A 25979-nucleotide genomic window follows, 5' to 3' on the forward strand; every position below is an offset into this window, starting at 1 on the left:
TCTGGGACCGAGCCGCCGGGGCGGTGACTTCTGGAAGCGACCAGTCAGACTATTTATGATTAGGGGTTAAGAATCTTCAAGTGATCCACTCTCAGATCACCGTTACAGACGACACGGTAAAAAGTTGTGGGATTTAAAAAGCTTTTTCATTTACAATCATTCAGATTATTATTATTATAATCAAGGGGGAAGCGCTAAACCCGGAGGATTATACAGCGCCTGGGGGGGGGGATGTGGAAGGCATTCAGGCTTAATTCGGGGAACTGGAGCACAGATCCAATTCCCTAAATCAAGAGCCCCTCACCAACATCAAGGAACCTTCCTTGAGGGGACAATCATTCAGAGCTTTTGAAAATATTATATTCTTGTTTCAATGAGGTAGCACTAAACCCGCAGGGATGATTCCCAAACTGAGAGATGTTTATGTACGTCTCCTTAAACCAGCTACCTGTATGTTATTCGAGTGCTGTGGACTGCATTCTAGTATTATACTTTGAGAGATCAGGTTTTGATAGATGAAGTAGGGTATCAGCTCTCAGCTCGTGAATTCAACTGTGAACAAAAGCGAAATAATGGCTACTTCCTACGAGACGTGAGTGCAAAATAAAAACGAATCAAAACCGAGACGAGCTCATCACAGGCCGCCTCCATCCCTCCTACGGAAAGTTTGACGATATCGTGCTACTAAAAATTTCCAGTTCAGGCCGACTGTTTTCATTTATGTATGTATGAAACATATCCTGTGCGATGAAATTTAACAGAAAAATACAGGTAGCTTTTGTTCCCACAATATAACTCTTACAGAATAGGGTAGCTGCACAGTGTTTGTACTTAGTTTTATTAAAAAAAAAAGCACATTCTCTGACCACACACACGCCATTTGACAGACAAACGCCATTAGGTGTGTCACTGGTGGAGCGCACATCGTCAAGGTTACCGAGATGCATCACCAGCCAAACTCAGGCGGACCAAGCGTGGCGTATTGCAGGAAAAAACTGCACACGTCTACGTTGTTGCAATACCATCTGGCCGCAGTAAATAACACTAGCGAGACGGATAAAGTGTTCGAATTAACCAAAAGGAACAGAGTTTGACTCACGGGCTCGGTGACAGAAATTGGCAAATTTCATACATGCTAACCCTGTATACACATCAGTAAATGAGTATCTGTGTACTCACCTATGGTTTCTTCAGTCCAATACAGAGAATAACAGGGGAAGATGAGGAGTATGACGTAATCAGTCTATCAGCCTGGAGTCGATATATTCAGTCCATCAATCTTGAGAAATGTACCGAACACATCAACTTCAGACTGAGGGACTGATTACCTCATACTCATCTTCGTCTTGTTATTCTCTGTACTGGACTGAAACCACTGGCTGGCGAAACGTTTCCTCTATGAAGTTTCCCAAATTTGCAGAAGTGTCTCATTCTTCAACCGTATACAATACGATGAAAATGATGAATAAGACATGTACTACAAGGGGGTATCTTCACTGGCAGAGTTTTGCCTGCACAACAGCCCTCATCAATCTAATACCTGGAGACAGGTGTAGCAATTAAAGACATCACATGTGGGTGGGGCCCACTAGTGGAAGTCGGTAAGGCCCATACAGTGGATCAGAGGCTATCTATGGAGTTGTAGAAGTAGGGGAGAGAAGCGGCCGCTGAAGACAGTCACAGGTGGAAAAGTCCCACGAGTGGAATTAGTTTAAAGCCCATCCAGTGGGCCAGAAGTTAGCAACAGAGTTGTAGACCATATCCCCTATACTAAGATTCCATGGTTTTGCTGTGTCAAACATCATTATATCAAAGGAATACAATACCAATAAGTTGACGAGTGAATAACGCATGTGCAACACCTGGGTATCCTCTCTATAATAATACCCAGGTCCTGCACACGTTGTATTCACCAGTTTGTCGGTATTGTACACTTCTGATGTAATAATACTTGTCTAACACAATGGCAACGTGGAATTTTGGCACACAATATACAACTCTATTGATAATCTACTTCTACTAGTGGGTCCCACCTATGACCTGGTCTTTAACTGCGGCATGTCTCATTTTCAGCGACTCATTTGCTAAATCTGTGACCTAACTTAGAGGCCTGACTATTTCCACTAATGGGCCCTATTCACATGTGACGATGTCTTCAACTGCTGCACCTCTCATCTGGCTCCAGTACATAAATCGCCATCCTAATACCTCAGTATTAGATAGATCAAGTCTGCTGTGAAGGCGAAACACTTCTCTAATAAAGATACCCAGGTGTTGCTTATGTCTTATTAATGACCTTAATTTAGGCAGGGCTTCAAAATAAAATGAAGTAAGATAACAGCTATTAGCCTGTAAACTGAACTGTGTATACTCAACAGATTTAGGTTAGTATTCACCAACTCATATTTTATTATGTTATATACGTATATACTGTGTACTAGACGTCTGCATTGAGTACCATGAACAACATAGTGAATTGGGATAACTGACTGAGCATTCAAGAACGTGAGCAACAATATATTAAATTCAGATGTCACAGCTGCATCAAGAATATAAACACCATACTGAATCCAACTATCAATCTTGGTGCTCAGGAATGCTGAAACATACTGAATGAACAACCACCACCCTGGTCCCTGGGCTTCTGCGCTGGCCTTGATGGAGTACGAATGTTTCACTCGACACATCTTGAACATTAGTGACTAATCTATTTTCTACCCAGGACACTTGGCTTCATCATACACAGCCTGCTGGGCAACTGTTCTAGGCACCATACAAAGCATTTTCTAGGTCTGGTGAAAGCCTGTTGTTGATTCATGGGGTTGGTGTGGGCATCTGGCTCTGTAGAGGTTTGGGCAAGGGGGGGGATGGTCTACCACACTGGGAACATATAGTTCCCATTTCTGTTTGTAGGGAAAATTTTACCCTTTCCAATTCCACGGAAGATTTTGCTAACATATTCTATAAGAACTCCTGGGAAGCAGGGCTCAATACAGCCTTGTGTGTAGACATTTTGTTCTACTACTAAACATCGGTGAATAAGGATACCTATGGTGGTTGTTAGATTTATTCCTCTCTCCTAGTTTTTCATCCATAGTTTCTGAATACTTATTTGTATCAGCTTAAAACTTTCAATGCTAGTATACCATATCTAGAGAGGAGACTTGGAATGTTATTGAGCCGTGCAAGTGCCAATTTGTGAATTTAATTAAAAAAAAAAATCCTGTGTATTCTTCTGCACAATAACTTAAGAACAAATTTTGTGAATGACTTCAAATTTCTAAATACTGATGCATCTTGTGCATTTGTTTAGGTCCAAATTTGTCAGTTTACCAACACATTTTTAAAAAATGAAAATCATTGGTTTCCATCCAATAACTGGATGGTTCACACTGTTAGTGATCTGTTTATGTCCCAATTTGTTTATTTTATTAAACAAATTAGTATACTGGTTTCCATATAGCTGGAGAATGCTGCTGGTCAATTTCAAACTCTCAGCACATGTGTGTTATTATTAGAGTAAATTTCAAATTTTCAGTGATTTTGGACTGTAATGGTTCTATTTTGTAATTTTATTAAATAAACAGGAATATTAGTTTCTGTGCAATTATCTGAAAATGGTCCTTCATATCAGTTACTAACTTTGTGCTGGTGCATGATGCTATCTCCTGGCCTAGCAGACTAACTTGTTTGAGTATCATTAAAATCATTCAATTGGTTTCCACGAAAGCAACTCCCCTGAAAACCAATCTGTAATTAGTACTGTATACAAAAACTAAAGAAGAGTGGTTCCTCTCACATTTTTACTTATAGCTCTTGGGCCTATTGAGGGTGTTTACATTTTTTTAAAACTGGAAGTGCTAAACCCACTGGGTTCCTATAACACCTGGGAAATATTAATCTACAGCTCTCCTGCCTCTTGCAGGTATTGATCGACAGAGCCTGGTATTTTGAGGATGGTAAGCTACAGAAACTTGCATGTGTTCACTCCCAAACTCCTAGGCCTTGCCGGAAATGCTCTGCATAACCATGGGCTTTCTGCACGCACAACCAAATGTCACCCATTTCTGTACAAACATTGTACAGTACTGTATCATGTGAAAATAAATATTTGTCTTGAAATTGTTGATCTATAGTTCCTGAACCTCTTGAAAAGTTTGAGTTATAGTAGATAGGTCTCTTGAGAGAGCTGACCTGTAGCTCTTATGTCCATCGAGGGTTTTGAGGTACAGCTATTAGGCCTCTTGTGTGCACTGAAGATATATGACATAGGTGTTAACCCTTTCAGATCACAAAGTAACTGAACAAATCTACTTTCCCTTATTCTCTCCCTGAAAGAGAATAAGATAATCAGTGGGGGTATCATTCATAATCATGCTTTTTTTTTCCACAGCGGTTTTCTATGACCAGGGGTTAAGGGAGAAAGTTAAAACACAATGTGGGCATCTTGTATCAATCCCAATTTGTTTCAGGTCTATAAAGTTGAGTTGGAGCTCTCTGCATGTTATTGTGCTCAGGATGTTTGTGGACAGCCTAGAGTTGTAATTTATATTCATCAAGAAATGGCATCCTAACATAGGCCTTAGTCAGATGGTGAATCTTTCAGTGGCTTCTTGTAACTGACTCCAGCCTTTCCAGCAGGGTATTACCTGCAAGGTCTTAGGAACTGCACAATAAAATAAACACTCAGGTTTTACCGGTCTTGCCCAAGGGCCAGTTTGTGGGTTTACCATGGTGTGCAGGCCCATCAAGATATACATGTACATCAATAAGTCTGCATACTTGTAAATATAATGAGGTATAATTTTGTATAGCCCTGTTGTAAAAGGTCATTTCCACTTCATGGGCTAAACACGAGTTGGCTGGTGTTTAGCTTGAATTTGATTAACGTGATAATTAGTTAGCGCCAGTCGTGGAAAAACCTTTTCTTGACAGTGTCTGCATGGTGGAAAAATAACTTGGAAAATAAATTTCTCTGTAATATGTGGCAAAAAGGCTTAAAAGAAAAGTATGAAAATGGATATCCAAATTTCTAACAGACAGATCACAATGAATGACTAAACAAAAATAGTCAAGTCTACCTGGAGGGTGTTCCAGGGGTCAACATCCCTGTGGCCCAGTCCTTGACCAGGCCTCCTCCTTGATGGATCAGGACCTGATCATTCAGGGCCATTTCTGGTGGCTGCACATAGTCGCAAGTACAAACCACAGCCTGGCTGACTGAGTACTAACTTTAGATATCTGCTCAGTTCTCTCTGGAAGGCAGCCAGAGGTCTATTGGTAATTCCCCTTATGCAAAAATTTCAGCAACACAATGCATGATCCTAACACATTTACTGTTGCTAATCCTCATTGCAGACATAAACAGAAACATTAACTACAAGTTGATACTGAATGAGGAGGATAAAGGATATGTGGCCCAACTACTTCTGATTTTTACCTGATAATGACTGTGCACAGTTTACATTATACAAAATCATGAAATTTATGTGAGATGCATATTACATTACCCAGCACTAATACACATGTATACATGAAAGGTATCTATAGGCATACTCATCTTTTACTGACTAATACAAAAATAAACATGAAAGCTGCCTCAGTAAAACAATAAAAATACATACCTTTTATATCAGCAAAATTTTTCAGTATGCAAAGGAAAATAATGTTTAATGGTGACAGATTACAATTACTTAGATAAGGGATGTATACTATATACCAATCATGGATATATAGTACGAGAGAAAAAGAATGTTCTATGTCCATGGTTGCTATTTCATTCAAGCCATTATACTCTGCTTGAAGATGAAGCTATGACTGGGATTCAGAAAGTTAAATAAAAAAAGTTTTTTGAGGAACGAGGGAACTATTGATTTGAAAAAGAGATACAGTAATTTGCTATGGTGCAGGGTTATATTTAAGATTTGGCAATCATGAGCTGTGAAACCAAGAATGCTTGTATAGAAGCATGGGAAAGAAAAGGAAAGAAATGTGGACATAATGTTACAACTTAGTTTAGGGACATGCCAACGAATCAGGAAGTTCATGGATTTACACTAGGAAGATGGTGCTGTAGCCTACTACTGTACAGTATAAACAACATCAATGAGTAACATGCAACTGTAAAAAAAAGGTAGGACTGTACTAAAATAAGCAGACTGCACCCCAGCAAAAACATAACACTGATGGCTGCAAGGTTGTAATTGCCCAATATGGTCACATTAGATGCCTAAACCAGGGAAATGCAAAGTTACATACAGGTGAACACCAAAGACCCAAGTTACCTACCTGGGATGCACAGGAGTCCAGTCTTCGGTATCATCAGGTTCTGGCTTGGGAACACGGATCTCTGGCCAGATAGTGTGAACCCACTGCTGGTGAAGAAACACAGCAAGTGCTGCCAGGGTGACTACGAAGTATACTCGTAGTTCACTCCATACCAGCAGCCTATAAACAAACACATCCAAGAATGCATCAGTACATGTACCTTACAAATTAAGCACACCACCAGGAATTACACATAACATGAACTCTATCTTCCTGCAAAATAAATACTGTATTGCAACACCTGAGATTTACTGAAGTTCAAAGTACAGCCTCTCCTCACTCAGCGACGTACTCGTTTACCGACGACTCGGACTTACCATGGGCTCTCTTGACCAGTATGCATACCTAATGTATATTTGAGCTGATTTTCCCTATCTGTTTATTACAATATACAGTACACTACAGTATAAACTTTTAAAAATATACCAGAAATGTTATAAATGATGCAAAGGTGATATTAAAACAATATCAAAGATGGTTGACAAACCCACTACCATTACAGTATGCTCCTCACTTAGCGACGAATTCGTTTACTGATGTGGTCTTACGAATGGAACTCCATCATTAAGTGAGGAGAGGCTGTACACTCTTACCAACTAATAAATGCTACCACAGTAAACCCTTGATTTAGCAAACCTCGATTTAAAGAACTTTTGAAATGTGGGACAAAAAATTTAAAATTATATTAAAAAAAAATTATTTCTCATGAACCACAAATAGGAGTAACAGCTGGTATACATAATTTAATATAAAAGTAGGCACAACAGAAAGCATTTCTGGGAACCTAATCATAAGGTTTAAACCTAAATTTAGACCTAGAACTGAGTCAACTGATTTGTAAACAAGGTCCTGTGGTTACAGAATTATTAGTTGCTGCTATCATACAGCAAGACACTCTCTGTCCACAACCATCACTATTACCGGCCACCTGTCTCTTCCCTATGGTCCATCTTATCACAATACAGTACACAATACAGTAGTACCGCAAAAATTAAAGTCCATTTGAAATTAAATAGAGTAACTTGCTTAAACTGCTCTAATTATTTTCATGTGAATCAATAATAAATATTTCAGAAAAACTTATTGCATGTTTTACATTGTTTCTTAAACCAAGTTTCATATATACAGTGGACCCCCAGTTAACGATATTTTTTCACTCCAGAAGTATGTTCAGGTGCCAGTACTGACCGAATTTGTTCCCATAAGGAATATTGTGAAGTAGATTAGTCCATTTCAGACCCCCAAACATACACGTACAAACGCACTTACATAAATACACTTACATAATTGGTCGCATTCGGAGGTAATCGTTATGCGGGGGTCCACTGTATTCTAAAAAAAAATATTGAATGTGTATATACTGTATGTAGGTACCTTCTCCAGGTCTTAAAAAAATACAATGATGCACTAATTCTCTTGATGCAAAAATACTCAAGTGAATGTAAACACCCATTGGCCAATCAGCTGACTTCATTCCTATATATATTACCGTACCTCTGTTAATATTAATGTTCGGTTGGTAGCGCGCTCAGCTCACACACTGAGGTTCGTGGTTTGATCCCCAGTATGGGTGTAAACATTTTGGCATGTTTTCTTAAGACACCTGCTGTCCTTGTTCACCTAGCAGTAAATAGGTATCTGAGTATTAGCTGACTGGTGTAGGTCGCATCCTGGGGACAAAATTAACCTAATTTGCCCGAAATGTTCTGCATAACAAGGGGCTTTCTATATAGTATGTCACTGATGTCAGCTAGGTCTGTAAGTTGTATCATGAACTTGTAGAAATAAAAGTTGTTTTTATTACTGCCCTTGCAGCATGGCTCTGAAGCAGGCCTCTTCAACTGGAAAGGAATCACTGCAGGCATAAGAACTACTGTATAAAAAGGTGCAGGAAAACAAAGCATATAATGAATGTAAGTGTTATTCTGTAGAAGTAGATACCTTTCTCCCTGTGTGCTCATGAAACAGGAAAAAAAAAAATCAACTATCCTACTACAGTACAAAATGTTTAACAGGCTTATGCTCCACACTGATGTTGCAGGGCTGAAAGAAGGTTGAAATATACATAGGCTGAGTCAAATTAATAGAGCAGAAGAGAATATCACTATCATTTAATGGATTAGTAGCTCCTGGCTCATCACAGGCTTAATGACCTGGCTTTCCTTAGCTAGTTAATGAGTTGACTCGCTTGAAAGTTTGGTTACGGTTATTACTTTATATCATAAATTTATGCTTAATACTCCTAGCCACCTTAAGTATTGGATAAATGTGTAAAGTATTGTACCATCCATTTTCAAAGGTCACATGCAAAAAGAGCTGATGCCGTCTATGTGAATGCAGGTAGGGATATATACTATAAGTACCAGCACTAGTAAACCACTGGAATATAGGGAACATCTTCATCACTAAAATCATTGAAATATGAACAGTGCTCAGTTTAAAATACAGCACAATACTTCACATGCCGTATAGCTTTCAATGAAGGTTAGATAGGTTTTAATGAATGTTGGCATGCTCTAACATGGATGCACATTTTGATGAAATCAGAGGAAAAAAAGGCCTCATACCATGCTATGATGATCTGTTTTTTACCTTTTTAAGTTCATATTCTTAATCAGCATATAAAATAGTAAATGTAAAGTGATTTAAAGCAATTTTGAAAAACCACTCCAAAATATGGTTTTAGGGAGAAAAAAAAATTTTTCTATAAAAATGGGAAATCATTGCTTGATCAATTACTTCCCACAAATAAGAAAAATTTCCCACATATATAGCTTTCATTGAAGGTTAGATAGGTTTTGATGAGAATGTTGGCATGCTCTAACAGGGTTGCATACTTCCATGAAATCAGAGGGTAAAAAACAAGCCTTTATCATGCTAAAATTATCTATTTTTAACATATTCTTAATCAGCATATAAAATAATAAAAGTGGAGTGATTTTAAGCAATTTTGAAAATCCACTCAAAAATGGTTAAAAATGCAAGTTTTTAGGAAAACAAAAAACTTTCACCCACACACCCACCCTCACCATCCACACACATCCTCACCACACACACACACACACACACACACACACACCTCACCCCCCCACACACACACACCTCACCCCCCCACACACACACACCTCACCCCCCCACACACACCCCTCACCACACACTCACAAGCACTCACCACACACAAACACTCACCACCCACACACACACACACCCCTCCCCCCAACACACACACCTCAACCCCCCACACACACCCCTCACCACACACACACACACACACACCCCTCACCACATACACACTACAGACACCCTACACACACACACACACACACACACCTCACCACACACACACACCCCTCACCACACACACACTACAAACACCCTACACACACACACACACCCCTCACCACACACACTACAAACACCCTACACACACACACACACACCCTCCACACACACACACCCTCCACACACACACACACACACACACACACACACACACACACACACACACACACACACCCTCCACACACACACACCCTCCACACACACACACCCTCCACACACACACACACACCCTCCACACACACACCCTCCACACACACACACCCTCCACACACACACCCTCCACACACACACACACCCTCCACACACACACACCCTCCACACACACACACACACACACACACACACACACACACACACACACACACACACACACACACACACACACACACACACACACACCCTCCACACACACACACACACCCTCCACACACACACACACCCTCCACACACACACACACACCCTCCACACACACACACACACTACAAACACCTTACACACACACACACACACACACACACACACACACACACACACACACACACACACACTACAAACACCTACCACACACACATTACAAACACTTTACACACACACTACAAACACCTTACACACACACACACACACACACACACACACACACACACACACACACACACACACACACACAATTACAAACACCTTCCACACACACTACAAACACCTTACACACACACACCGGTGAAGAGGCGGGGCCCAGGAGCCAAGACTCGACCCCTGCAACCACAAATAGGTGAGTACACACACACACACACACACACACACACACACACACACACACACACACACACACACACACAGTTACTATTATTCAGTCAGTCCTGGTGCACAATTCACTCCTGATACACAATTTACACTTGCACACAAGGTAACATGAGCCTTCATCAAGCAGGGCATCGCACCTTGCCCCAGAAAAGCACGGGTCAGCGCTCTAAATTAGCTAAGAGGAAAGCAAACAGGTTTGCAGCATCCCAGTACAAGGCAATACAACATTATCTTTCCTAGGTGAAACCCCATGTTATGTGGCCTCATTTTTTTATTTACCGCGTCTCGTTATTCGAGATTAAAACTGACACTGACCATTATTATACACATTTTGTATTTGTAGGGAAGCACTAAACTTGTCGGTGCCATACAGTTCCTGGGTAATGGTAAGGGCAGGTTTATTTTTCTCAGGTACAATTATACACAATTTTTGTATGATTACAATTGTCTTTATATACAGTAACATTTATCAATTTACTAGAATAATTAATAAAAAATTCAACGTGATTTCTACTGGGGTTTTCGTAGCACTTTACTCTTAGTAGTTTTGGCTTTGGGTAATCAGGTATGATCCCAGAAAAGTAAATTTATTTGGGCACAGGTACACACAAGTACAATTACCATACATAGTGTAAATTACCTAGGATAACCCACCCAACCAAAAGAAATCAAGTGACTTGTTTCCACTGGGGTCCTTGCAGGTTAGCTGTAATTCCTTGGATCATGAGCCCTTTTCCAGAATCATCAAAGCACCCCCCTGACAGGGCATCGAGGTTGGAGAATGATTTAGACGAATTCATGTTAGGTTAAGGTCAACAATACTGACTTTATCAGTGTGTAGGTCAGGGACCCACGTGGATGATGTAGTCATGATAACAAAGACAACCACGTGGGTGATGATAACAAAGACAACCACGTGGGGGGGGGGAGATATAGTCAATCATAACAAAGACAATTGTCTCACCAAAAGAGAACGTTCACTCCCACTACAGCCAAGGCACTCGTTCCTGGCTTTTCCCAAATGAGCACAGACTGTAGGGTCACCATATATGCCTCCCAGGGCCCCAGCACCCTAGTGATCTTCCTGGTCTCTGTCTTCCTGCCACAGTGGGAAGCAGGGGCGTCAGTGGTGTCACTTTTAAAGGGCCAGAGCCTGAGGAAGGCAGCCTTCCAGGTAGCCATGACTATCTCGTTGCACCAGCTGACCAACACTGAGCTCTCAGCTCGGCTGCGCACAAACATCATACAGAAAACGGCCACACACACACACACACACACACACACACACACACACACACACACACACACACACACACACACACACACACACACACACACACACACACACACACACACACACAGTAGCAACCGGTGAAGAGGCGGGGCCAGGAGCTAAGACTCGACCCCTGCAACCACAAATAGGTGAGTACACACACACACACACACACACAACACACACACGGCCAGTAGCTAAGACTCCATCCCTACAACCATATATATATATATATATATATATATATATATATATATATATATATATATATATATATATATATATATATATATATATATATATATATATATATATATATAACAACGCTGCGTTAGCCAAGGATTCGAACCCATGTTGTACTGGCCTGCCTCATGGTAAGCGAGAACCACATGACGCTTTAAACCACAGGACCATGAGGCAGGCCAGTACAACATGGGTTCGAATCCTTGGCTAACGCAGTGTTGTTATTGATCAATACCACTCGTCCGTGGTTACAATAATATATATATATATATATATATATGTGTGTGTGTGTGTGTGTGTGTGTGTGTGTGTGTGTGTGTGTGTGTGTGTGTGTGTGTGTGTGTGTGTGTGTGTGTGTGTGCGTGCGTGCGTGCAAGAGCGGGCACGCACGCGCACACACACACACATGACCAGGAGCTGTGACTCGACCCTTGCAACAACAAATATGTGAGTTGGTTTAGAAAGACACGTAAGCAAACACTATAACATATTTATTAGAAAACGTTTCGGTCCTGGGACCTTGATCACTTCTAACATACAGAGGTAGAAAGACATTATATATAGGCGGAGAGTGAGATGTGACGCACGTGACCTGAGGAATGTCATAAGAACATAAGAATGGAGGAACACTGTAGAAGGCCTACTGGCCCATGCGAGGCAGGTCCTTATCAAAACAACCTCTGCCTATGATGAGGACCAGTAGACGATGAAATCATGTGACTCCTGTGTTGTTGGGTTGGTGCTGCTTAAGTATCATGTATGCCAATGTTTTTGAAATTTTGTAGTTTCCAGTGTTGCGTTCTATAGTGTCGGTGACGGTGATTAGTGAGGCTTCTAGGCACCGTCGGCGTCTGAGGTCTGGTTCGGTGAGAACGAGTTGTGCCTCGTTCCAGTTCATCAAATGCCCCGTGGAGTCTCTGTGGAGGACACAGGCGTACCTTACATCGTCTCTGTTAGAGGCATTTCGATGCTCATTCAGGCGGACTGCAAGATCTCTGCCTGTCTCGCCTACATATTTCTTGGGACAGAACCCACAGGGGATAGTGTAGACGCCTGCTGTAGAAGTTAGAGGTGTGGGGCTGCGTTTAGTAGTGAGGTCTTTGATAGAGGATGTGTTTATGGTGGAAACGTTGATGTTACTCATAGCAAGTGCCCGGCGAGTATTCGTGGCAACATCGCCACATGGGAGTACTATGAACTGTTTAGGGGGCTGTTCCATGGGCGGTTTGTTGAGGATAGCTTGTGCCTTGAGTCTGCAATCTCGGATGAAGAAAGATGGGAACTGAAGACGTGTAAAGGCTTGTGTTATGTAAGTGCATTCTTCTTCTAGAAAACAAGGGCTGGAGATGCGAAGAGCTCTCAAGAAGAAGCCAATGAGGACTCCTCTCTTAGTGCGGGTATCTTGGTGTGAATAAAAGTGTATAAGATCGTCCTTGTTGGTAGGTTTTCTATACACTTTGAAGAGAAGTTTGTCACTGTCGGGAGATCTGCACAGTAGAACGTCGAGGAAAGGAAGTTTGCCATCATTTTCGAGTTCAAGTGTAAACTTTATTGATGGTTCAACTGCATTGATCTTGTTGAGAAGGGCCTGGATATTGAGACGTCTTGGATAGAAAACCAATATATCATCAACGTATCTTAGCCAGGTAACGGTGTTGGGAATGAGGGTGCTGAATTTCTCTGTCTCCAAGTTTTCCATGAAGAGGTTGGCAAGCACAGCACTGAGCGGGCTGCCCATTGCCATCCCAAAGCATTGTTTGTAACAGTTGTCCTGATACTTGAAGAAGTTGAAATTAACACACAGTTCCACTAGATCGATGAAATCTAGAAGAGGTAAAGGGAGGTCGTGGTTTTCAGTGAGCCTCTGTCTCAGAATGTTGATTGCAGCGTCAGTAGGAACGTTGGTAAAGAGGGCTGTGACATCGAAGGAAGCCATGCTTTTGTTTTTGACATTCAGGTTGGAAATTCGGGAGAGAAGGTCACCTGAATGTTTGAGGTGGGCTTGACTGATAGTGCCCAGAAGCGCTGAAAGGTATTTGGCAAGGTGGCCGGCTAGTCTGTGTGGTGCACTCCCTATGCCCGAAGTGATAGGCCGTAGTGGGATGCCAGGTTTGTGTGTCTTAGGAAGGCCATACAGGCGTGCTGGTTTCGGTTGACCTGGTAAAAGTTTAAGTAGTTTTTTGCCTTGTTCTGATTTTCGTAAGATGCTTTTATACCAAATATGTGAGTACACACAAATAACTCATCACTGCCTCATCCCTGCTCGAAGGGCTCTAGATCCAAGGAACCTGGACTTTCCTTGTTTGCCTCCCATTCCACGTTTCTCGGGCATTTTATTATTATTATTATTATTATTATTATTATTATTATTATTATTATTATTATTATTATTATTATTATTGGTCAGTATTGAGTTCAGTTCTTGATCTGAGGTCATCGATAATTTATTCCTTAAAAATTTCCATTATTATGTGTGCAATGCAGATTTATTTTGTGGAAATGATTAAGAAACTTGACCTAACCCATGTTAATCCAACGTAAATCATCTTAACATAACCTAACCTTACTCCGACAGTAGTAGATTTGGGGGATGTCTCTCCTTTGTTTACGTTCGATGCCTATTTGTTTACGCTGTTGTGATTGGCTCGGCATGTTACACAACTCAATACTAACCGTTGATTGGCTGTGACGTGCAGTTCATGCCACAAAAAATGTATAATTTTTCTAATATCTCCTAAGTTATAAATTTACGTAAGAAATACAATTGTTGCCAGGGTATACATAATATATATAATATTGTACCTGATCATAAAATGTATAAGTTCTGGTCAGGTCCTAAACTCCATATTGACCAATAATGATGATGATGATAATATGAAATTCTATTTATAAGAAGTTTAGCGCTAAGTTTTGATAATAATAATAATAATAAAAATAATAATAATAATAATAATAATAATAATAATAATAATAATAATAATAATAATAATAAATAAATAATGATAATACTTCTAAGTAACCCAGAAATGTTATGTTATGAAGGCTATCTTGATGCTCTTAGCTAATACAACCGCTTATTAACAAAGAAATCTTAATCTTATCTTAAAGCGAGCTCAATTTTCTTGTTTACAAAGATTGTTGTCTACCAATCAGCTGATGGGAGGACAAAAACAAACTACTAAAGAAAACTGTAAAATCTTTATGGGTAACTACATGAAAGCTGCAGTAACGGGTCCTGCCTACGATAATGCATATACCGTTATACTTGAATGTATTTAATAATAAATTCTGCTCCCTCTATGGATAATATGCATGTCTTTCGTTCAGTCAGGTTAACCACTGCTGGGTCAGGCTAGTAAATGGATGGGTCACTGCTGCTGCTGCTGTAAAAAACACTGCCCCACTATAAACCAAATGTCACTACTAAGAAACTAAATATTTCTCATCTTTTCGGTATTGTACGCTAATATTGTAGACTAAATAAACCATAGATAACTAACCGCATCCTCCGTTACATTGACAAATAAGCATACCTATGAAAAATACAGCAATGGAAATAAGTCACTATATATCTGACATTTTCGGGTTATCCTATGTTACTGTGCATGATAATTGTACTTACATGTACTTGTACCTAAATAAACTTACCGACTGGAATTAAACCTGAAGATCAATAACGCACACATAAAGAAATAATACACAAACTGAAAGACAAAATGAGAGAAAAAAATCTTTGGTATTCACCTTGACAGCAAATATAAATTTAACAAACAACACACATCTAAGTAATAATGGTTAATGTTTATGCTGTCTAATATATATTTTACCACTGAATTAGGAGACTGTACCTCACTGCTTGAATCATAACCCCTGTGCTTAAATACAAAAATTGTATATGATGTATTTTTCTTAAAACTGCTCTTACCAATCCATTTCACAGTTATTATCTCCATATCTGTACTATCATTAAGTAATTGTAGCTAATGTGCCAATTAGATACATATATTTTTGAACCAAAATTTGTCATGGCATTTTGTATTTGTAAATACACTGATTAGACGATGCTGTCTGCATCAAACGTCATCTTTCCAAATAGTTAAAAAAGAAATTACTTCTGTATGTAAAAGGTGGAAGCATCGAAAAGTCACACTGCATTGCTGGCCTATTTTTTGTGTGTGTGTGTCCTGTCTTGAAAGTCCATAAGAAGACGGAAGTATGCCTTGGGTGTCCACACCTTGGCCACTCTTTTCTTGGTTAGGTGGGAACGAAGATTAGTGTAGGATATAGAGGAAGTGAAAGAGGTGCAAGGTAGATATGAGAAGGAAAAAGGTAAGTGGTTCATCCATACACATGAAGAACAGGCAAGCGCCCTTAAGCGAGGTCCGTGATGCCGATGAGGGGGCTCTTGATCTAAAGAATTAGACCTGTGCTCTCTCTCCTTTGATCAAACTTAATCGTTTTTTTCATTCTACAGGTGCTGTATGCCCTCACCGAGTTTAGCGCTCTCCCATGAATGTAATAATAATGAATCAAGTGGGCGTCTCTCATTCCAGGTTCCAGTTCATTCCCACTCTTCTCTGTTAACTTCAACTGATTGGTTGCTTGATTAGGTTTGTCAGGAAAGAGGACAAGTGTTTCCTGATGCGGATCTTATTCAGATGATGATCCACAGCTGGAGCTTTTGGTCATGTGACCGAGGCCTTCCGCTGGCTTACCGGTCCATCCTTTTAAAAATTATGTTTTTATTTTTATCACTGGAGTAGTAATTTCATCTAAAACTTACAAACTGAGCAGACACATTTTTGCTATCTTCAAGCCCTTAGTTCTCCCGTCTGCTGAAATGATAGGAATTAGAGTCAACTCTCAGTGTATATGCACTGAAAGAGCTGCACCTCTTGCTGAATAAACTCGGTGTACAGGCTTGAGATGAGGTTTAATAATATATTAAGAGAGGAGGCCAAACCATAACACGAAGAGAACCAGACGCGTATTAGAGTTGAAAGTCGAGTAGTACGATTTATTACCACTAAGGATTTAACGTCCTCTCTCCTAGAATGTTGGCCCTTGTGGGTTTAGCGCTTAGCTATGATCATAATTTCCTAGAATGCCTCACGAAGTCTAATAACGCGTTGGCCTAGCATTTTACGACTCACTTGCCGTGAGTTCAAGCCCCACTCGTACCGTGGTTTCAGTAACTCCTAAGTTATCTATTTACAAGAACAGCTAAGTGAGCAGGAGCAGCAGATGTTACGGGGATGTGAATCATGAGTCTTGTATCACCCATGATTCGAACTCGGGTCCTTTAAGCTGTTAATATAATAGTAGTAGTAGTAGTAGTAGCAGCAACAGTAGTAGTAGTAATAATAATAATATTTTTATTTTCTACAGGTACATGTACAAGGTATACAGGGCTAGCTGACATTAATGACATACTACTATGTATAAAGCCGCTCGTTGTGCAGAGCATTTCGTACAAATTAGGTCAATTTTGTCCCTGGGTGCGACCCACACCAGCCGACTAACACCCAGGTATCCATTTTCACTGATGGATCTTCTTCTGTTGGGTTTCAGGGCCACTGACAGCATATGCCGTATGGATGAACATGGACAACCAGTATAAGAAAACACGCCCAATGTTTCTACCCTTGATCACCAACAGCCTGGCTGTCTTCAAGAAGGTACTGGACAGACACCTAAATTCAGTACCAGGCCAACCCGGCTGTGGTTCGTACGTCAGTTTGCGTGAGGCCGGCAGTAACAGCCTCGTTGATCAGATCATGATCCACCATGAGGCCTGGTTTCAGACCGAGCCGCGGGGGCGTTGACCCCCCGAAACCCTCTCCAGGTTGCCGGGAATCAAACCCGGACCCTCAGCGTGTGAAGCGACAGCGTTGCCACCAGGCCACGGGCCTGGTGGCAAAGTTTTCTTCCTGCAGTAATTTCTTTTAAATTTATTTAGGCCTAGTATAACAGCGGGGTGACGTGGTCAGCCACTTCATATTGCTTAACCATCTCTCCTATCTCCTGCTATCACTTGAGTTTCATTATGCACCTCTAAGTAAATCATGTGAGTGATACGCAAAAGATTACACAGGCACATTATACAACCTCATTTTACACGGGGGCGTTGACCCCCGGAACTCTCTCCAGGTAAACTCCAGGTATACTATTAATGTAATATCAGTTTACATCTTTTTCTGATCACCAGCCTCATGTACATGTACAACGTGTACAGACCTTGATGACATCAGTGACATACTGCTATATTGGTTGACGATGGGTCCAAGGACTGGAGCCCAACATCCAGGAGTGTAAGCAGGTTATAGTAATAACAATGAGAGTTGACTGTTGTGGATCGCATCCTGGGGGAGGACCTACACAGACCCACCAGTGGAAATAAGTCACAATCAATGACTTTGTTGGGTTATCCTAGGTTACTAAGCCTCAGGAATTAATAAAATCACAGAAATCCACACTTTACAAATATAAATTGTTGGTTTATGTATCATTATTGACAGTATTTGTTATATACCTAAATCATATACATACCCAGAGAACTATTGAATAGGTTTATATTACTGTCTATAAAATGAGTTATGGATTTTTTTCTGTAAATCTTGTTTTATATTAACCCAGTGTTGCTGTACAGCTGACACTGCCACAAATACGAAATTTTGAAATATAAGTTAGTTGATGAACTAGCTTGTGCTTTAGGTCTGCCACGGGATTAGCATTTTTTTATGATTATAATAAAAATGCCGCTCGGTTTAGCATGTTGATAATTACACCTGTATGTGCAATAGAGCCGGAGACAGTAGGTAGACAGCAAGGGAAATGTTTCTTACAATATTCATTGAAATAACGGAATTGATGCCATATATCGCATAAAAATATATATATATATGTGTTCTCAGTTCAGCAGTTTGATAATTACACATGTATATGCAAGAGAGCTGGAGGCACTTTTATCATTATAACAGAAAAATATGTCGTTAGTTTAGCAGTAGGTTGACAGGAAGGGGATATCTTTCATACAATATTCATTAAAATAATGGAAATGACACAACATATCGCATGAAAAAAACAATTCGCATGTCATCGTTTATAACAGCTACACAGCTCAGAGTGCAATATTAAGAGTCAATTTGCCAGAAATAAGATTGAGTTAGGTGTTGCAAGAGAGTATAGGCTGGTAGTGCTTGCATCAGCTGCGTACAGTGTAAACACCAGCAGCCGACCCACACCACCCAGCACACACCTCACACACCTCGTTACTAAGGTATATTGTACGCTCCTCTCATTACTATCTCTTTACTCACAACCAGGTAGAGTATATGTGAGTGTGACTTGATGGTTGGTTGCCCCAGGGGGGTGAGTTAGAGTGGCCCACGAGTGGTAAGTCTGGCACTGGCAGCATGCATTCCTGGGTGAGGGGCTGAGACCTTGCTTGCATATGTTGAGTTCTGGTAATATATAATCTAAGTGGATCTAGGTACGACAAGCCATGCATAACCAATATATGATGGAATATGATAAAAATTAGTATGGTTCATGTAGATAATGACAAATTATGTTAAACTAGGTTATGCATATACGGTATACGTTTTTTTAATGGCAGTTTTGTAGTGACTGGAATTGGCAGCTAGTGTTAATATTATGGAGAGAGATGAGTACTTTGTTGCTCATCCACGATATTAATGGGAATATCTACCAAAAATTGGTTTGGTTCTGGGTTCATTGACCCCATGGTTCAGTCAGACTAGGCTTCCTAAATTAGAAAGGAATTATTACAGGAATTGGAACTATTAAAAAATACAGGAAATTAAACCTAAGTTTGTAGTGGCAGGAATAAGTATTTAGTGTGGTAATGTCTGACATGAATCTTATGATCTCCAGCATTAGTGAAAATTTTTGACACAAAAATTTGGCATCTTGTAGAAAAATTAGCCTTAATTAGTAAGTGCAAGAGTGTTGATAATGTTTTTTATTTATAATTAACCTTTATAATTTAACCTTTATATTTCAGTTAGGAGTATGATGAAAATATCTTGCATTATTTTATTTTATGTATTAGTCTTAAATTAAAGCTTATTTATTTTCTTAGATATATATTCATGAGACAAAAAGAAAATACCAGCACTCCTGTTTGAGTGCAAATTTTTTACAAGCATAAGCCTGTAGTACCTGCTCAAAATAATTACTTTTGGGATTTCTAAAAAAAAAGAAAAAAAAAAAAGGTATGAACGTTGTAGTGCAGTAGTTAATACTCTTGGGTTTCAACCAAGAATATGGGGTAGAACCCCAGATGAGGGAAGTTATATGTTCAAGTACCTAACAGAATCAGAATATTAATTATGTACTTTACTGACAAATAGATGAGCAAGATACATGTGCAACAGTTGGGTATCTTTATTTTCAAAACATTTTGAATGCAAGGGTAACAGATATCAGAGGAGGCAAAAGCAGAGTGCATAACCTTAGTTAATGTGAAGCTGAGGCATGAGAATTGAGAAAAGCCCACTAGTGGAAGAAAGAGCATAAGAATTCAAGAATACTACAGCAGTTCTGCTGGTCCTTGCTAGGCAGGTACTTCTTAAATCCAACCCTCCTCACTCATAACTAATAGATTTCTTCTGTATTAAGATACTCTAGTGCTGCTGTGTCAGACAAGGATTGGAATATTAATGGTGTGCTATACTGATAATAAGTTGACTAACACTCAGGTACCCATTTTCACTGATGGGTGGACATGAACAACCTGTGTAAGAAAACATGCTCAATGTTGTTACCCTTGCCGGGAGTCGAACCAGGACCTGCAGGAGTTGTGTATCTTTATTGTTGAAATATACCATCTACTCAATAGGTTTTTTCAGTTGTATGCAGAGGTGTTAAATATTGGCGACTGCAAAAGTAGTGATGAGGTAAATATAACATGATCAGTCCCTCAGACTGTTACCTAACAGTAAATAGATACTGTACCTGGGAGTTAGTTGACCTTTGTGGGTTGCATCCTGGGGAAGGACCTATGAAGAAACCTAGTGGAAATAAGCCACACTGATTGGCTTTCTTAGGTAATCTAGGGTTACTAACCCTCTGTTGTTAATATTCAGAATAAATTCTTCTTAATACTTTAGTAAAATACTGCACTAGTAACAGTGATGTCAGTTGGATTTCTCATTTATAATACAGAATTGTAATAGCAGTAACTGATTTTCAGATTTTTTATTTGCTAATTTCATTATGGGTGTTGTTATTAAAGACTTCAATAGCTTACTGTACTTGTGTGTGACATTATTAGATTATAAAACTTTCTAGATGAAATATGAAAAATAATTTCCATGTAATTACATACTGTACATTGCCATTGCTAATTGTATAATATGTGGTTAATCAAGTCAAATCTGTATGGCCATTTATGTATTTAAAATGTGGTGTGAAGATACATATCTTTCAGGAAGAGCAGAGAGGATGTCTCTGGATGCAGAAGAACAGGATGATGAACTACTTGCCTTGGCCAGTATTTATGAAGAGTCCTTCACCTCTGTTCAAGATCAGGAGGCTGGTTCCATGGAGTCACAAGATTTTGGTAAAGGGGGAGAACTGGCAATCTATTTAGATTTGCCCTCAGATTTTTCATTGCTCACGAAGCACATTGGTGAGAATGGTATGTATTCCACACCAATAAAATTTGTCAGTTTTATAGTTTCTTGTATTTTTTATTACTAGATATCTGTGACTGGTTTCACAAGTTCTGCTCTCAAAGCTTGGTCAAATAAACTGTTGTTGCGTGTGACCTGCTGTTGAATTTTAACAAGTGCTCAACTTTTACAGTGTACATTGTGGAGAACTGTCTATTGTTCTTGGAACTATCTGTTTTCATGGATCAAATCTAATTGCCACCCCATTCCCCAAGAGCTGAATAATAATAATAATAATGAATACTGTATGATAATAGGTGCTGTGTAATAATGATAATGTATAATAATAATAATGAGTACTGTATAATAATAATGAGTACTGTATAATAATAATGAGTACTGTGTAATAATAATGATTAGTGTATAATAATAAGTGTTTATTGCTGTAAACTGCTCTGGGTAACTTCCTGACAAAAGAGGCTATCTCTTAATGTTATTTTTGAGAAAAACATCAATGAGGAGTACAGTACTGCAAGTAGAATTTAAGAGGTTCATTTTTGTGACACATTTTAACAAAAGTAGTGTTAGTGTTATGGGTACAGTACAGATACACCACCAATTTTCAAGGAACTGATGGTTCAGCACCTCTTTTTATTCTAGACAAAATTGCAATTGAATTTGAAAGTTCAGCAACCACCAGACTATTTTATTGGACAGCCACGGATGGTGCCATGTAGCCTGTGCTCACTTACATTGATTGCACTGCAGTAGTTGGTGGTGATCCCTTGAGTTGTGCAATTCCTAGCTTATGTGGTTACATTTTATTACTGGTTATGGTTCTTAAAAGGATGCAAGTGTCAGAAGTGTAACTAAAACATTTGCTGTTTACAAGTTAATTGAGCTGGCAGGTAAATTAATGAAAGGACTGGAACAATGTACCTTTGTGACAGAACAAAAACTAATGAATCTCATTTGATGTGTGAAAGATTAAAGCACATGAAAGAACTTTGCTTGGATGAGATGTTTAAAAAGATTTACTCTTCAGTTCCAGTAAAATTCTAAAATTTGTCAATTTGGGAGCAGTAGCACTGCAATATTCTTTGTAAATACAGTAATTAATAAACCATGATGCTTTAGAAACAGGTGCCAGATCAGCCAGGTTGTGATGGATTTGTGGGGCAGTGGGCCACCAGCAGCAACACCGTGGTTGACCAAGCAAACACCAGAGAAGCCTGGCCCATGGCCAGGCTGCAGGAGTAGAAAAACTCCTGGAACTCGTCAAAAGTATTAGAAGGTGTATGATTAGTGGGTCAGAAGTGTATTGTTGAATTATTATTACGTGACTTCTGTTGGTTCAGCAAAATGGATAATCCTGCAAGGCTGTGGAACCAAGGGTACCAGAAAATTAGAGGTTACCTGTATGTACTGAGTAAATATTATTCTGTATACCAGTATACACTGTAATCTTTGAATGGTCATTTATAATTATGTATTAACCCTTTCACTGTCATGAACCCTGAAATTAAAAGTACTGACTGTCTCAATTTGTCCCCAAAATTTTTCTTCTGAAATGGTATAGAATCTTTTTCTGAGGGTAATGATAAGAAAAATTGCAAAATTTGATGGAAAACTTATGGAATTACTCAGACATTAAGTTGGAGGTAAGAGAGCACTTTATGCATCTACAATTTTGCACACTTTGTGGCTTCTAGGCCATTTCCCTTGCTCAAAACAACCCAATTTCTGGCTAGTTTGTTGCTATCTATTCTGTTCTATTAGTTAAACACAAGAAACTGCCCATTCAGCTTTCAGGATTATAAAGTGCCCAGAAGTCATTAATTTGGTCAATTTTACACAAAATTCAACAAAAACACTGTAGGCATTTCAGCCACTAAAGCATCTTTCCTCTGTTCACTAATTATGTCTCCAGCCCTCTGCTGTATAACACTTGCCCTCCATTTTGAATCCATCATCCTCACAAAAAATTAAGTTTTACCCTATTTCTTGGTTAATGAAATATAAGCAAGAATGATTGGTCATGGTTTAAGCTATTTAAACAACAAGCAGACCTAGTAAAAATCCATATAACAGTCCAGGGGGGCCAACCATTCCTCAGGAAAAATGCCATTAATTGACATTTCCACTTCTTTGAGGCCTATTTGAAGCCAGATTCAATCTGAAACTAACTAAAATCATCTCTTTTTTTTCAATAGCAAGTTTTCTGGTCTACCAACTGACCCCAAGAAACAGCCAATAAAACTATAAAAACCACTCTAGAAAGTGCCTCACTGTCGCTATTTTAACAAAAAAAGGGTCCAAGGTTCACTGTTCCTTTCCTGCACTGCATAGGGTAGGATTTTTTTAGTCTGTGCATACCCGCCTATCTCACAATATTTGAGGGCACTTCAAGACTTAGATCTACTTAAGCGATACTCCTCAGTAACTTAGATCTACATGAAAGATAGTGAAAGGGTTAATTTTAATTAATCTTGATAAAATTTTCCCTTAATCATTCATCTATGAATGGTATCATTGCCACTTTTAAGATAATTCTGAACAGAGCAACCATTTCTTTTAACCCTTTGAAACTGTCATTCTATGTCGCCAAATATTCGAAAAAAAAAATTATTTTTTCTTATGAAAATGTTAGGAATATTTTTAGTAGTGTTTTAAGCCTAAAAAAAAAATTTTGCCATCAGTACTTACCGAGATATAGAGCCGCAAAGTTTGCAGAAAGTGACGTGCGTACAGCAACAGCGGCGACTGCCGCCCACCCGGTATTCTTTTATTTACTCTAATTCAAAGGTTTCTTGCATTTTTCAATATTTTTCTGTTCCAGGTAACTTATGTGGCCTGTGAGACCAATGTAAGGTGCATTCTTCAAATATACACTCATTGTTTACAACACAATAACAGAACAAACTTGATCACTATTAGTTTGTGTATACACTTTGTTTACACAAACAAACAATACAAAACGATGTTTATTACTATTGTTCCATAATATATATACATATGTACAGTCACTGAACACGTTCCTAGAACTGCTGCAGCTTGTGGAACTCTTTGAAACATGGGTATATGCAGAGGGGCACTTCACACTCCTCAAACATAAAATGAGTGTCTGTGCGTGTTTGTGGGCATTTTGTGGTATGCATACATACATAACACCTCTTCTGAGCATTTTTCTTGGCAGTAGTAGGAGGCAGTTGTATGGGGTAGTGATCACCAGGCCTCAAACGAGATGACGTCTGTGGGCGCTGGTCTATTGCAGGAGTTGCTCCTTGGTACTTTGCAATTATTTGTCTGATTACTGACAGGCAAAATTCACCATATTTTGGTGTTTTGTTGGTCTTCAACTTGTATATGTTATAAGCATTTAGCATAGAGATATCAACAAGATGGAAAAAAAGTTTTATATATCACTTACAACTCTTGCGTACACAGTCTGCAAACCCAATCTGCATGTCACATTTGTCCACTAAGCGCATATTGAGGTTGTAGTCCATGACAGCTGCAGGCTTTAGAATGGGTTCATTGGTCTCTCTGTTGTCCCTGCCACTGGGTACCATTTCGTTTCTGTGAACTGATGTCAACAATGTGACATCACGTTTGTCATGCCACCGAAATGCCATGATGTCATTGGCAGCAAAGGCTTGCACCTCACCTCTGCGAGTGCCAGCGTTGAACCTTGGCATATGTTTACTGTGCCACACACGTCTGTCTAACTTCACTCGCAAGAAATCACTGAGTAAGGGGCTTGTGTACCAGTTATCAGTAAATAACATATGCCCCTTACCAAGATATGGTTCCATCATTGTTCGAACCACATCACCAGAGATACCCAATAACTTCATGGTATCTCTCAAAGTATTACTGCCAGTGTACACAATGATATCCAAAACTAGACCACTTCTCCAATCACACAGTACAAATAGCCTTATACCAAAGCGTTTCCTCTTGCTTGGTATATATTGCTTGAATGAGAGTCTTCCTTTGAATAAAATCAAGGACTCATCAATAACAAGCTTCCTGAAGGGATAAAAATACATGCAGCACTTTTGTTTCAGGTACATAACACATTTCTGATCTTATATAACCTGTCGCTTCTGTCAGGCCTGGTTTTGTCTGAAAAGTGTAACATACGTAACAGTATCAAGAAACGATTGACACCTATAATGTCACTAAAACCTGGAGTTGAAATCAGGCGTTCTGTTGCCCAGTATGTGGTGACAGTGTGCTTATACACATGTGGCATAAGCATTATTGTGGCAAAAAACAGGTACATCTCTGCCACAGTTGTCTCCTTCCACTTGTGTAGCCGTGATTTTGGTGAGAGAATTGTATTTGCCAT

General features: G+C 39.4%; 2 protein-coding genes across 3 annotated transcripts in view; one reads left to right on the top strand and one right to left on the bottom strand.

Moving 5' to 3' along the window:
* Positions 1-11701, bottom strand: part of LOC128692959 (reticulophagy regulator 3) — a 123679-nt gene extending 111978 nt beyond the window's left edge. Inside the window, exons 1-2 of the mRNA XM_070092034.1 lie at positions 11436-11701; positions 6289-6447 (exon numbers count right to left, since the gene is read on the bottom strand). Coding sequence (XP_069948135.1) covers positions 6289-6447; positions 11436-11653 — 377 coding nt within the window. The 5' untranslated portion in view covers positions 11654-11701. The remainder of the gene's footprint in view (positions 1-6288; positions 6448-11435) is intronic.
* Positions 11702-19128: 7427 nt separating this feature from the next.
* Positions 19129-25979, top strand: part of LOC128692837 (E3 ubiquitin-protein ligase RNF14-like) — a 43061-nt gene continuing 36210 nt past the window's right edge. For both annotated transcript variants that reach the window (XM_053782349.2, XM_053782350.2), the window contains exons 1-2: positions 19129-19266; positions 21442-21651. In XM_053782349.2, coding sequence (XP_053638324.1) covers positions 21456-21651 — 196 coding nt within the window. In that variant the 5' untranslated portion in view covers positions 19129-19266; positions 21442-21455. The remainder of the gene's footprint in view (positions 19267-21441; positions 21652-25979) is intronic.

Source organism: Cherax quadricarinatus, chromosome 38 (genome assembly GCF_038502225.1).
Source record: "Cherax quadricarinatus isolate ZL_2023a chromosome 38, ASM3850222v1, whole genome shotgun sequence".
Classification (NCBI taxonomy): domain Eukaryota; kingdom Metazoa; phylum Arthropoda; class Malacostraca; order Decapoda; family Parastacidae; genus Cherax; species Cherax quadricarinatus.